This window comes from Neltuma alba, unplaced genomic scaffold (assembly GCF_004799145.2).
Source record: "Neltuma alba isolate B1F8T4 unplaced genomic scaffold, ASM479914v2 tig00010580_pilon, whole genome shotgun sequence".
NCBI lineage: Eukaryota > Viridiplantae > Streptophyta > Magnoliopsida > Fabales > Fabaceae > Neltuma > Neltuma alba.
This window is the reverse complement of record NW_021635445.1, coordinates 125,001-139,033: the sequence shown is the minus strand read 5'-3', so window position 1 is coordinate 139,033 and position 14,033 is coordinate 125,001. Positions and strand designations below refer to the sequence as shown.

General features: G+C 44.0%; 3 protein-coding genes across 3 annotated transcripts in view; 1 reads left to right on the top strand and 2 right to left on the bottom strand.

Annotated features, from left to right (window-relative positions):
• LOC114757210 (uncharacterized) overlaps positions 1–14,033 on the bottom strand; it is a 55,878-nt gene that overhangs the window by 23,649 nt on the left and 18,196 nt on the right. The gene's annotated exons all lie outside the window — the stretch shown is intronic.
• On the top strand, positions 7,736–9,132 carry LOC114757211 (ATP synthase subunit a). The gene has a single exon (XM_028946213.1). The coding sequence runs from the start codon at positions 8,168–8,170 to the stop codon at positions 9,107–9,109; it is 942 nt and encodes a 313-aa protein (XP_028802046.1). The 5' UTR covers positions 7,736–8,167; the 3' UTR covers positions 9,110–9,132.
• LOC114757224 (cytochrome c biogenesis CcmF N-terminal-like mitochondrial protein 2) lies at positions 13,247–14,012 on the bottom strand. The gene is given in 3 exon segments (XM_028946226.1): positions 13,247–13,812; positions 13,814–13,847; positions 13,954–14,012. Coding segments are annotated over 3 exon segments (465 nt in total). The 3' UTR covers positions 13,247–13,440.

Sequence of the window (14,033 nt, the reverse complement as noted above, 5' to 3'; positions counted from 1 at the left end):
CCGAGGGTGACGGAGATTAGTGTGCTACCTTTATGGGTTGAAATTAGTTAGAGAACGTGGGCAGCATTGGCTTAGGAAAGGGCGGGTTTCGGTCTTGGTGGTTGACTAAGGGTAAGGGCATTATGTAGCAAAGTGGACTTCCCATTGCTATTATAAACTAAAAGAAAGGGGTTGTTCTCCTAACTAAGATTCAATTCCTTTCCTAGCCGGATATGGGATCACGAAAACGCTATTGGGAATCTCATCCGCGAATTGCGGAACGAGCAGCATATTACGCTACCTGCTCCTGAAAAGGTGGAGCAGATCGTGTCAATGTTGCAGGAGATGAATGGGGGAGTTTATAAACTTCCTGAGATTCTTCAGGAAATGAAGGAGAATCGACTCCAAAGTCGATACTACAACGAGAGTCAAAATCTTTATAACCAGCTTTTTAGTAAGCCTAAGCCGCGCTGAAGCTTTCAAGAAGAGGGTTTTAAATGAAAGTTTTTACTTTCGTTGTAGTGTCTTGCCCGTGGACAAATTCCATCGGGTAGACCTTATGGATGCTATCAATGAATGAATGAAAAGAAAGCACTTACCGAGGGGGAGGACAGGTTGGTTAATACGGAATATGGTCAAGGTAGAAGAATAATAGAACTGGGGGAGTTTGTCTTGGTAAGCAAGCAACCAGTTATCAGTCCATCCAAACAAGGCAATGTTTTGGACCTGCCCACACCAGTTCCACCCAATACAGCTAATCCACACGAGTCAGGCCCATCTAGAGGTCCAGTCACCATCACACAGCCGAAATCACCTCGAGCCCGAAACGAAATTCAAATTTTCCTCCCTCGTCAACCTTCAAACGACCCTGTGCCCAGTCAATCACACCTGCTACCCTCTAGCCCTCTGAACCATCTGAGGCGCCTGCAAAACCTACTGAAGAAAGTAAGCAGAAAATGAAAATAGCTCACCTCTCTCAAGAATCTCCTAAACCACCTGACCCAATCTGTGCTGGTAGAGACACTCTTGAGAAGAAGCATAGAAGAGGGGAATGAAATGCTACCCGTGGATTTTGAGTTAAGTTGGATTGATCCAATAAAAGACTATCTGCGGGAATAGAAGCTACCAGAAGACAAAAATGAGGCACTTAGGGTCGCCTACAGGGCGGCAAGGTATACCCTCATGGGAGATGTGCTCTACAAGAGGTCATTCAGCCTTCCATATCTCCGATGCCTACGCCCAAGCGAGGCAGATTACGTGCTCAGGGAAGTCCACGAATGGATATGTGGGAATCATCTCGGAGGACGATCTTTGGCGCAGAAAGTGTTGAGACAGGGCTACTACAGGCCGAGTCATCAGGAAGATGCTACAGCGCTTGTCCACCGTTGTGAAAAATGTCAAAGGCAGGCCAACCTCCAACATCAACCATCAGCCCCACTTAGCCCTATCCTAAGTCCGTGGCCCTTCGCACAGTGGGGGATGGATATGATAGGCCCTTTCCCTCTTGCCACCGGTCAGAGAAAGTTTCGAATTCTGGCAATTGATTACTTTACCAAGTCGGTAGAAGCAGAGAAGATCATGGAGAGGAAGGCCCAGAACTTTGTTTGGAAGTCTATTGTGTGCCGCTTCGAGGTACCGCGGATCTTAGTTACCGACAATGGGAAACAATTTGATAACAGCTCATGAAGAAATTTCTGCGCAGAACTTGGCATTGAACACAGGTTCACCTCGGTAGGTCATCCCCAACCACCCAACCAAGAAAATGGTCAGGCTGAGGTAACCAAGCGCACCATACTGAAAGGGCTCAAGACTAGATTAGATAAGGCAAAGGGGCTATGGGCAGATGAGCTGCCTAGTATACTGTGGGTCTACCGGACTACGAGTCGAACATCCACTGGAGGGACCCCTATCCTTTGGGACCGAAGCAGTGGTACCGGTGGAGATAGGAATGCCAAGCTACAGAGTTGAAAGTTTCAACGATAAAGAAAATGCCGAAGAACTAAGAATCAACCTTGACTTGGTGGATGAGTTATAAGAGAAGAGGCGCGGGATCAGGCTAAAATGGAATGGATTTTCCTTTCCTACTACTCTCTTTTGTGCTCTTGAACTATTGATTTCCTTGTGCCTTTAGTTGAAGTATAGGTCGTCGATTCAATCTATCTTGATGGGATTTTTCCTTCTGTTGAGTGGTATAGAAGGGATTTTTCTAGTAGGTAGCGACAAGAGGCTACATCAATAGCTGAAACTTGTTTTCGGGTAGGGTAGGCTTGGAGTCAGAAGTTCTCTCTTTCCCAACCAAATAAGGACTTTTACAAAGTTTACTTTCCCACCCACGGTCAAAAAGAGGGCAGCTGACATATGTCATAAAGCAAGAGAAAGAAAGAGCTTACCTAGTTAGTTATTAGATATTCCTCTTTGCCCAGTACCCTCTTTTCGAAGTTAACCGTAGGAAAGCCAAGACTAACTTGCCCATTCTAACTGTGAAATACCTGTACTATTTAAGTTAAGTTAAGAAAACCTGGGTTGATCGGGATTGGGGCATAATCATCCTCTCTTCTTATCTTTACGGAATTAGATTCAATTACTAGAATGGAGCCTTTAGTGAGTCGTAGATCAGCTATGGGTAACTGGCGGTAGTCTTTGCTTTTCCTGTTGCCGAATCGACTGCGAACTCAGGGTTAGCTTAGTCAATTCACTCTTTTTTTTTCAGAAGCTGGGATTGGACCCTTCTTAACCAGGCGCAAGGGAAGTTAGGAGTGACTCGTTAGACTCTATATTGACCGAATCTACGTCCTATGAGATGATGTTTGCCATAAAAGATATGGTAAAACCATTGAAGGATATATATACTAGGTATATCCCAGATATCACTGAAATTCCCCTTGAACAGGGAATTGAGTGGTTACCCTCGTGGAAAGCTTCTCCTTCGAAACGTAAGCTCTCGAAGGACCAGAAGGGATCCCCATTCGCAATGTTACACCATGAGCTTGAAGCTTTCATCGCGTACATGCCTGACCAATCGTCATTTGAACGGTTTGGCCCGGAGTTGCTATCTGCAACTTTCGAGGTCTTTGGGGTTCCTCTTTGGACTCCAGGTGTTCGCTATCCTTTCTCTAATGAGATAGAATTATCCTATCGTTCAGAGAAGGATACTAGGATCTTCGTTGAGAAGGCCCGAGCGGAACTTCCGCTTATTCCTCTTGATGAGGCGGAATCTCCTGGTAGGCTCGCCTACACGACAGACTCTGGAGCTGGTAAAAGGAGAGTGTTTGCAATTGGGAATTTTTTCTTTCAAAGGACCCTTAGACCTCTTCATGATTTTCTCATGAAAGTCTTAAGGCGTATCCCTATGGATGGGACCTTTGACCAGGTCCGTCCTTTGGATCGCTTGAGGTGTTCAATTCAGGTATACTCGTATGATCTAAAGTCTGCCACCGATAGGTGGCCGCTTTGGTATCAACTATGTATAGTCTTCACCCTCTTTGGTCCCTTTGTTTCAGACTACATCCGCTTCTTATATAGATTGGTACCGTTTGATGTACCTTTCATGAAGTGGATGTCTCCCAAACGCCTTGCACTGGAAGGGGGGTATTTCCCTGCTTTCTTTAGAACAGGGCAACCTCTAGGTTACTACGCTTCTTGGCCGCTCTTCACACTTTCCCATTACTATTTGGTATGGTGGTGTGCTGAGCAAGTGTACCCAAGTAAGCGCTTCACTAGGTATGCCATCCTTGGCGATGACATCTGTATTGCAGACTCCAAGGTGGCCAAGGTATACCGCGATGCTCTTGAGACTTTAAAGGTACAGGTTTCATTACCTAAGTCTTTGGTCTCAGAGATCGGGTGTGCCGAGTTTGCTAAGAAGTTTAGGGTTAGGGGGTTGACTGTTGATTTATCTCCAGTCTCATTCCAAAACCTCTTAAACTCCCATCACATAGCAGGAGCTATGGCAGTCGCTAACACTTATAGTGTTCGTTGATTTGCCATACTCGCTAGGATTTACGGTGCTGGTTTTAAAGTCTTATCAAAACTTAACCACCCGTTATCCGCCCGATACCAACGGTTGAGGGCTGTGTGGGACAAACTCAGATTACCTTTTGAATTGTGAGTAGGCCGCGGTCTTCCCCTTGACCCTTATCTTTCTTAAAAGATATATTACCGATATTCTTTAAAGAGCTTATAAGCCCAAGGATCTCGTAGTGATGCCAGAGTCACTCTATCAAGATGTGGCTTCTGCTCACTTTTCTGAGTATACCTTGCTAAGGGCATGGATGAAGCAGTGGTTGAACTCCGTTCAATGGTATTATACCAACGCGTTAAACCTGGCCTTACCCTTTGAGAGGTTCCTTTCCGCTCCTGTCGTTCAGCATCACTGGAAAGTGAGAACTGAAGACCCCCTATTAACTCGTTTTGGGTTAATGTGGAGGTTATTCGACGAAGTTGGAAAATGGAATCGGAATATGGTAGGTATACTACCGTGTTCTAGGATCGGTCATCGTACGATCCTATTCGGGGGTATCTCCGGTACGAGTTTCCTGGTTTATGCCTCTGGGCTTGACCAGCCTAAGGCACGGAGTGGGAGCATTCATATTGAGTGTGACTCTCCGAAAGCCATCAGCCATGAGTTAGTTAGATGAATAATGCCATTTCAGGCGAGTGAATATCTTTATCTTGCCTTTCTGTATGATAGTCTCTTCCTCTTAGACTGGCTGGAGTGAGATTATAGACTCCTTTTTTATTCCAGCCGCTTTCGTGCCGTTCCCTAGCTCTCTTGAAAGACTACCCATCCAATGAGACTACTGAGACGGCTACAGCTATTCCCACTTCTGGGACTGTTTTGAATGCCATTATGGGACTCGATCGTTATACCCTTCCCTTAGGCCTTTTTATAAGACTATTTATATATATATAAATGGCACTGAAAGTTGATAGGCTTACCCTTTGATTGAATAGAACAAAAGTCTTCAATACAGGGAAAAGAAAAGGGGGCATATGCAATTACAAAAAGAGGTTTGGATTGGACAACTAGTTAGCAAGAAAAATAGGCTAATAAGCTCTTTGCAAGTCAATTCCCCTGTCCGGATCTAACAAGAGGTTCCATTGCAATGCCTCCTGAAGAAGGCGGCGTCGAGAAGGTGGGCGAGGATATCCCTTCCCCTGAATATGGCGGAAGTGAAAAGACACCTCTACACTCATCAGTAACCTGGGATGAAACCACAAGGTTACCCGAATCAACCACATCTAAGGGCGGAAGTTCACTTCTCAAGGCTACCTTTTCACTTTGCTCCTATAAGGGATACAGACCCTCATACTGGGTAGAGGTATTGGGCATATCTCTGTGACTCTTTGACCTGGTTATCACTGCGGTTTAAAAACAAAAAAAGTACTTGGGCCTTAGAGGCGGGAAGCGAAGGGAATAGGAGGACCAGGAACGAAGTCACTCGACCAAAAGAAGGTCTTATTTGAGTTCAAAGCGAGGAGCCAGAGACAGATTGCAATTGCAAAAGCCAACTCTAAGAAGCAGCTTTACTTTAAAGAGGGGCAAAAGAAAGGAGAGAACGAGTGGAGTATACTCCACGAGGTAGGTGGGCATGGAAGCACGAGAGGTGTTGGTGAGTGGGGAAGGTAAGGTAGTCGACCTACGGGAGTCGCGAGCGTTAGTGAGTTGACAGACTCGCCATGCATTCATTCGTGGTTGGAACTTATCTCTGCAGAGTAGCCTTGTGCATAGAGGCTCGCGCCCTTGATTGATTGACCGGGCCCCTAAAGCTGCACAGCTATGGCCTGTACCGCTAACTCTCATGATGCTTCTTTCTGGGAAAGGAAGAAAACTAAAGCAAGCTACCTGAAACAGGAAGACATAAAACAAAGCCGGTTATCCTGTAGATAGTCATGCTGCAATACTAAAGAAGGCTCTGAATGGCCGCTAAATTAAGTCAAAGACTAAGTAAGCTGGTACGTCAGGTCTTGACCTATCATTCTGTTATCGTGCTTTGACAGCTATAAAATAGCCCATTCTTAAAGATTGTGAGAGCTTCCGTTTTAGTTGTTGATTTTGAAGCATTATAATAAGAATCATCCTTTCCACAGATAGATCCTCAAACAGAGAATCATGGGCAGCTAGCGATAGGCAGGGTGGTCACGTCAAAGTGTGCCAATCATGGTGATCAAACCCTCTTTTTGTTAGAGCTCCCAGCCTTGCTAAGCTAAGAAAGATGCCCTTCATCCTCCTTTCTTCCCTTTACCGTTCCCTGTCGTTCCTTCTCTCTTTCTCGTCTGGCTTGGTCTGGTGGTTCGCCTAGTCGGAGGCTTTCAGCTCCATGCCGTAGGTCAGGGGTCGGTGCTAATTTTCCTGATGTTTCTGATGTTGTTGATTTTTCTTTCGCTAGAGTGTGAATCATACGCCGGATGTAATTAGAGATATATCATACCAAAATCTATAGTCTAGTGGAGTAGCCTCTGTGCCACATATACTGGGCGATTTAGTTCGTTCGGGACACGTGGGCCAAGAAGCTCTAGGCAATTCTCACGATCACGGTCGATCATGGTTCAACTCCATGTCGTGAAAGTGAAACCAATCATTTCTTTCATCAACATCAACGAATCACTATCTCTCTTTCATCGGTAGGGCGATCAGTCTTTTATTTCTGTGTGTAATCGGAGTGTAGTACCTCTCTGGCCCTTACGGGCCTCCACTGATGTAACAAAAAAGTAGAAAAAGTCTTTTATGTCTATAAGCTTGTGACTTGATCCGCTAGCGCAGGTTCGATTCCTGCTTGCGAGAAACGAAAAATGAAACGATCTACAGGGATTTCATGCTTCTCATCCATTCTTTGAGTGAGTCGGGTCATCGGTAGGCTTGCTTCACCGGTATGGCTCATCGGCTTATTAATGACTAAGCGGAGTCAGGAGTCGGAGAGGCATTGGATGGGTAGTTGATTGGATGAAGTTAGAAGTTACTATAACGTTATTATTAATCTATTTCAATCAAATACCGCTGGCAGATCCTGGTAATGATTAGATAACTGGCACATCTGTCCTTTGCACCTCTCTATATGTATGTGCTTTAGCCCTGATTACGTAATTTAGTATAGAAAGAGAAAGAGGAAAGAAAAAATGGGCCAAATCGCCTGCATGCAATTCGAACAAGAAACTGACTTCCGTGAGTTAACAGCAGGAAACACATAATCTATTCTCTGAAAATCACTAGTATCGGAGAATCTGCACATTGCTATAGTATTTGGCTCCCTGGGTCCATATTAGTAACTTGAAGACGAACTACTCATCTATCTATACATGAAACTTTTCGCATCCAAAATCGACTGCTTTTTCAATCTCACGGAAAACAATGAGGCGAGAAAGCACCTCTCCTTGGTATCTTACTTAGCAAGTAAGTTATGAAATGTCTTATTAATAGATTAATAGAATGACTTTCATTACAGTGCATCTTCCCCAGTTCTCTTAAGATCAGACGGGAGAAAGATGGAAATATTCTCTAAAGTCACTTCTTCGAATAGCGACTCTAGACTCGGGGGCGCTAGTTCCTCCCCTTAATCTACGCCGCATTCTTCCATGTCTCTCTTTGTGAGTTTGGTCTCAGTTTAGTCTAAATGGGTCAGAAACAGCTTCGACGAGGTAGGCTCCGTTCCTCGGAGTACCCACTTCCCTCTTCATCGCTCCCCCCCGATACCGATCCCGATCTCCCGTTTGAGAATAGCGTAGGTGAGAGGGGCTCCCCAACGAAAGCTCCTCCACATCTCCTCTACTATCCTTCCGTTCCGACTAGCTTTTTTCGTTCTCTCGTTCGTAGTGAACTTTCTTTTGCAACTCCACTTTTGAGCTGATTGGGTTGGTGTGAAGTGTACCCAACGAAAGGTACAATACAAGAATTTCAAGGACCCGTCTTTCTTCAGCACGAAGTTAGTTGATCGAGAAAGCAAGGACCCATATAGAGCAAGGCTATGAGTAGATCGAAAAGGTCTCGCGAAGCCGGTAATCCTTTGCCCAAGCTCCTCTTGGACTGAAGAAGAAGCATAAAATCTTGGTTAGTCTTTCATCTTTGGTCTTTTTCCCATGCTTTCTGTTGGTCAACAACCAACCACATATATAGTCAAAAAAAACACTAGTCCTACAGGCTTTTCGGAGTTCAGTCTGTCTGGAGGGAATTGTTTTTTATGAATCAATCACTATGTTTAACAACGTTCGACACATCTTTTTATTTGATGAGAATAGTCTTAACTCAAGTTCGAGTGATACAGCTTCTACTTCTAGTACTAGGATTACAAATACTACGGATCCATCTACGAGTACTATTCACGATTCTAGTGTAGACTCGGGCATCTCCAGCCCGTTGGATCAATTTGAGATAATCCCATTGATTCCAATGCATCTGGGTGACTTTTATTTCTCATTCACAAATCCATCTTTGTTTATGCTGCTAAGTCTCAGTTTGTTCTTACTTCTTATTTATTTTGTTACTAAAAATGGAGGAGGAAAGTCAGTACCAAATGCTTGGCAATCCTTGGTAGAGCTTATTTATGATTTCGTGCCGAACCTGGTAAACGAACAAATTGGTGGTCTTTCTGGAAATGTTAAACAAAAGTTTTTCCCTTGCATCTCGGTCACTTTTACTTTTTCGTTATTTTGTAATCCCCAGGGTATGATACCTTATAGCTTCACAGTTACAAGTCATTTTCTCATTACTTTGGGTCTCTCATTTTCTATGTTTATTGGCATTACTATAGTGGGATTTCAAAGAAATGGGCTTCATTTTTTAAGCTTCTCATTACCCGCAGGAGTCCCACTGCCGTTAGCACCTTTTTTAGTACTCCTTGAGCTAATCCCTCATTGTTTTCGCGCATTAAGCTCAGGAATACGCTTATTTGCTAATATGATGGCCGGTCATAGTTCAGTAAAGATTTTAAGTGGGTCCGCTTGGACTATGCTATGTATGAATGATCTTTTCTATTTCATAGGAGATCTTGGTCCTTTATTTATAGTTCTTGCATTAACCGGTCTGGAATTAGGTGTAGCTATATCACAAGCTCATGTTTCTACGATCTCAATCTGTATTTACTTGAATGATGCTACAAATCTCCATCAAACTTGTTTGTTATTTATTTATAATTGAACAAAAGCGAGGAGCGAACTGCGCCCCAAACTTCTTTTGTCTCCGCCATCATGATATGGAATTTTGGGCTGTTGGGGGAAGGTGCCCAATTCCGGAGCAATCGACTACAGCAACGATTCGCTCTTATTGGTACAGTTTTCAGTCTCTATCGAGAGAGAGAGTCAAGGGTAAGATAAGGCAAGTGTAGGATTGTAAAAGCCGTTTCAAGACAGGTCTATCTCTGAAAATGGAGTGCACTGTCGCCGTTGAGCTTTGTGAGAAAGAAGAACCTCCGCCACATCCTGAGAACAATGGATCGACGAAGAAGGTGAAGATAAGAACTGAGGAAGAAGATCCCCCTCCCGTTGTTGAAATTTAGGAGGAAGAAGTGGATAATGGCTCTGAAATGATCAGCGAAGAAGGAAGGGATAAGAAGGAGACTCAAGAGGTGTCAGACAGATTAGCTATGTTATTCCTGGGACTTCAAAAGCCTCGCCTAGGGAGCCAAAAGTCAAAGATGACAAAAGGCAAAAAAGCTGCTCCACCCAGATCAAACCGCCAATCCAGCTCTCCCAAGGCCTCGTCCAGCCAACCCAGGACAGACGCGTCTATCACGAAGAAGGTTTGGCATCTATATGCCCCCTCCAATGCGTACAAGGCTAGGCAGTATCTCGACTGGTAAGGAGAAAGTACGGTACCTCTCCCTCACTCGATCAAGAGAAGCATTCGGCCGTTGTAGTTCAATCGGCTAGGCTTGCTTTAAAATAAAAGCCATTGAGTTATACAAGGAAACCCTACAGAAGATAGCTTTAAGAAGCCCGATGCTTAAACTAAAATTGCGCGATGAACTCATCAGATGAACGGAAAGAAAACCAACAGATTATCCTGTTGATTGTCAGCTGAAAGCAAGCAGTTGGAAGATATATCCCGAAGGGCGTATCAAGATAAAAGTGTTAAGCCAAAGCCAAGTATCCGTCTATATAAAGAAAGAGCATCTTTCTACGGGTCAACCCGTGTTGATGTTGAGTCCACAGGCAGGGACTTTTGTACCTTGGATGAAAGTTTAAATCTTAACCAAAGTTTTCGTGGGCCCGTATGTGGAAAAGTTTAAGTAAAATAGATCATCTTCGCTACCTGTCCGAGCAGGGGCGATAAGTCCAACTGGTTGGGTAATCACCTTGTTAAGGATCTAAAAATAAAGGAAAAAGTTTTGTTTTTTGGTCAAGCTATAATATAAGGAGGTCTTCCATCTGTTCCTACATGTTGGTTCAAAAACTAGAATTCTGATACGATAACTGATCCAAGACAACTAGTTTTTTCAACTAGAAGGATAGGTCATGTTGGGCCCTTTACACCTCGAAGGCGATCTCGAGTCAAGCTTTTTCCTCACCTAGTAAAAAAAGTAAATTCATCGAGGGATAGGAGGCGATAAAGCTTTGGTTTGGGCAGAATCCACTCCTTCTTAACAGGCAGGAAAGAAAGCAATCGAATGAACGAAGTATAGCTTCGAGTTCGTACCTAGTGACACAGAGGGGAACAGGCCTAGTACTAACCAGCCACCCATAATCGTCATACTGGGAGTGCCCAGACAGTAACATTAGGAGCTGCACAGTCCAGACATGCTTTTAAGATTATGATTCTACTAGTTACTCTTTTCTCGCTTAGGATGAAACTTAGTTCCCCGGGAAAGGGCATCCATCCAATGAATTCTTCTACCTTACTTTCTATCTGAAAGCGATGTTTCCGTCTCTCCTTTCTCTCGAATCAGTGGAGAAATCCCTTTAGTTTATAAACTAAAGCTCCAGAGGGAAACTAAGCAACTGTTCTCTCCCTTCAAGGTGGACCGGGCAGGGCAAATCGAGCACGCTTTGTCTACATCACCTATTGCGGTGTTTTGCCGCTACTCCTTAAAGACATTGACTCTGCTTGGGGATTGGTAAAAAAGCTATCCCTAGGCATGACTTCTTTTTCCCTTACCCGGAATGTTCCCAGATCGACCTACTCTCGCTTTCTGTCATGCTGCTCTTGATCAAGTTTGCTTACCCAGCTCTCTTCTCTCTGTTTACGCTAAGTTAACCGTGGTCTTAACCAGGAAGCTCTCTTCCGGAGCTGAGGTCATATTCACGATTCGCCCACCCTTTCTTTTTTCCGCAGACAAAAAGAAAGAACAAGTCAGTGGACGGGGACGGGTTAGGTCACATGAGAAGCTGGAAGGTATACAGTCTTGCTTTCGCTCAGTCCGTCTTTGCTCACTTCACTCTCTGTAAGATGTATAAGACTGATTGCTTAGTGTGAGTTCTATAGATTAGATTCTTTTTCCCGCTTCGAACTAGAAGGGCTTTCTCACTTACTTGAATAGAGGCACAAAGGAGGAATGGAAGTTGCAGAATCAGAATAGAGGAAAGAACAAACCTCTTCTTGCTCTTGTTCGCTCCAAAGCTTACAGAAAGAGAAAGAGATTCATATCGGAATCGGAACTCTGATTTATCTCCTGCGCGAGGTAGGAAGTTACTCATAGCTTGGGAATAGGGAGAGGCTCTATCAGACCTTGCTTCTTTGCCTACAGCTAATTTCTCTCTTTATCTATTGAGTTTGATTGCTGGGTAAGGTGAGCCTTTTTTCGATTGGTTGTTTGGTCTTAGGTCTATAACTTATGTCATTTCGATCACCCTTTTTTCTTTCTTCTCTAAGGTATATTCCTACCTCGGGCTATGGTAGGGAAAGGGGAAGCAGCATAGACCAGAGCTTAGGTCTTTCCTTTGACTCTCCATCTCGCCTCGCTTACGACGGGCTTCAAAAGAAAGAAGTAGTTTAGTGCTGTCTTTTTCTCTTAGAGCTTGCAATTGATCTTTCCCTTCGTGTACGCCCACTGAAGCAGGAAACTAATATTTCATACAGTCTTCGACCAGAAGAAGAGAAGAAGGTTTTTTATTTCCTTACCGAGGTAATCTTCCATTCGTGACTCACTCTCGGAGAGGAAAGATTTTGAAGATCGAATTAAGTTTTTCATTCTCTTTTTGTAACGATCGCTTCTAAGGCAAGTATCTATGGCATTCTACGCCCCATACCTCTATCTACTAGCTCTTTGACCTTGATTTGATAGTTCCGATTTGATGAGCTCAAACAAATAAGTAGATAAGTGCCCAGACAAAATTTTTGAAGAAGAGTCAGATTCAATGATTGATTTTTGAGTGAAGTGAAATAACCTGGGAATCTACTTATTAATAGAATAGAACCGGGAAAAATAGACTTTTCTTCATTTAGTGTAGATGGATATGGATAGACTTCGAATCGGCTGTGAACGAATCGTATCTTTGATGCCCCTTAGGCTTAGGCGAGCGAAACTGGGGTTCGAAGATCAAAAGAAAAGGATTTTCTGGGGTCGACCAATACTATTCTATAAGTGTGTGAGCCCTTCCTTTCAATTTCAATGAAGGACGGTCAAAGTGCCGTTACTGCCGACCTTTCTAGTTTTATAGGCATTAAAGCTGTTATATTATCCCCGATCTCTGGGCTTATGCTGGACTATCTATTTTATCCTGAGGCTGATGATAGAAGACGGCCGGGAGAAAGATGACTCAGCCGGAAAAATGAAAATTAAAGGAAGCAGTAGCGCTTGATTAAGCGATGGCAGAATCTTTTTCCTTCTATTCTACTAGAGGTTCCCCCTTTCATTCTATTGATTGATCAAACCATGACACTAGACGAAAAAAAAGGGTGTTACGGAGAAAGATCTATCTGACTGACAGGGATTCACTTTCGAGTGTTGTAAGGTTCTCCTTTGTGACCTCGGTCCGACAACATCCCATCCTCCGACTCCGACGAAGCAACAGAAGACTATTTGGCAGAACAAGCCAATTATTGAAAAGATCCTATGTGAGCGTTAGGAGAATAAGATGAGTCTGAAGTGGCAGCGGGTGATGAAGCTATAGCGGACTCCCTCTCGTCTTCCAATGACGCGGCAGAAACGGTCCCCTATAAAGCAGCAAATTCAATTAAATTCTAAGATTCCGCGATATACTGTATACGTTCTAAGGGGTTACCCTTCTTCTCATTCCAAGTGAGTTATAGGCAAGCCCTTTAGTAAACATTCCTGCAGCAAGTTGACCCATCCTTCTGGCAGTCTCTTTTGGAACTCAGTTTCTTCTTTTACTTCACTTATCTTAGTAGCAAAACCTCTAACACCTTGACCATCTTCCGAAGTTCTAAATAATCTACTGATCAAACGCTGTAGGGGCGGACTGCTCTACATTCAGCCACGCCACAGTGACCCCCGAAGCGATCTTCTTCTAGTTGCGGGACGAAATCCGGCAGCCAATTGCTGTCTCTGAATAACCAGCCCGGCAATAAGTTCAATTCTTCCATAACATAACGGGGCGGGGTTGCGCGCGAGCCGAGTGACGGAGGTGCACAAGAGTACTTCGCGCCACAACCATATCTTTTTTATAAGTTATACGGACCGATGCCTGCTGCTTTATCTGGGAGAAAAGAATCATAGATATGCCGGTCATTAGAAGGAAGAACCGCCATAAAAAGATTCCTCGTGTATCATCTGTAGCAAAACTATGAACGGAAGCTAGCAATCCGGACCGTATTGAAAAGGTTCCTGAGACACAGCATGGAAGAGTCACAATATTAAGAAACGAGATCCAAGAATGAAGAAGGGGTAGAATTACGGAATGAATACAAGCTGTGGCTAATACCCAAGGCATAAAAGAAGCATTTTCTACGGGATCCCGAAACCACCAGCCACCCCGACCTAATTCATGATAAGCCCACCAACTTCCTGGCAAGATGCCTACGGTTAAAAACCACCGACATGTCAAGATCCAAATTCGAATTGGTTCCTGGTCCTGGTCAGAGACCACTGTGTTCGCGCCGGCGCTCCACCAAAGAGGCGAAGTAGTGGTATCTTTCTGTTCATTACGAACGACACGCTTCGCCT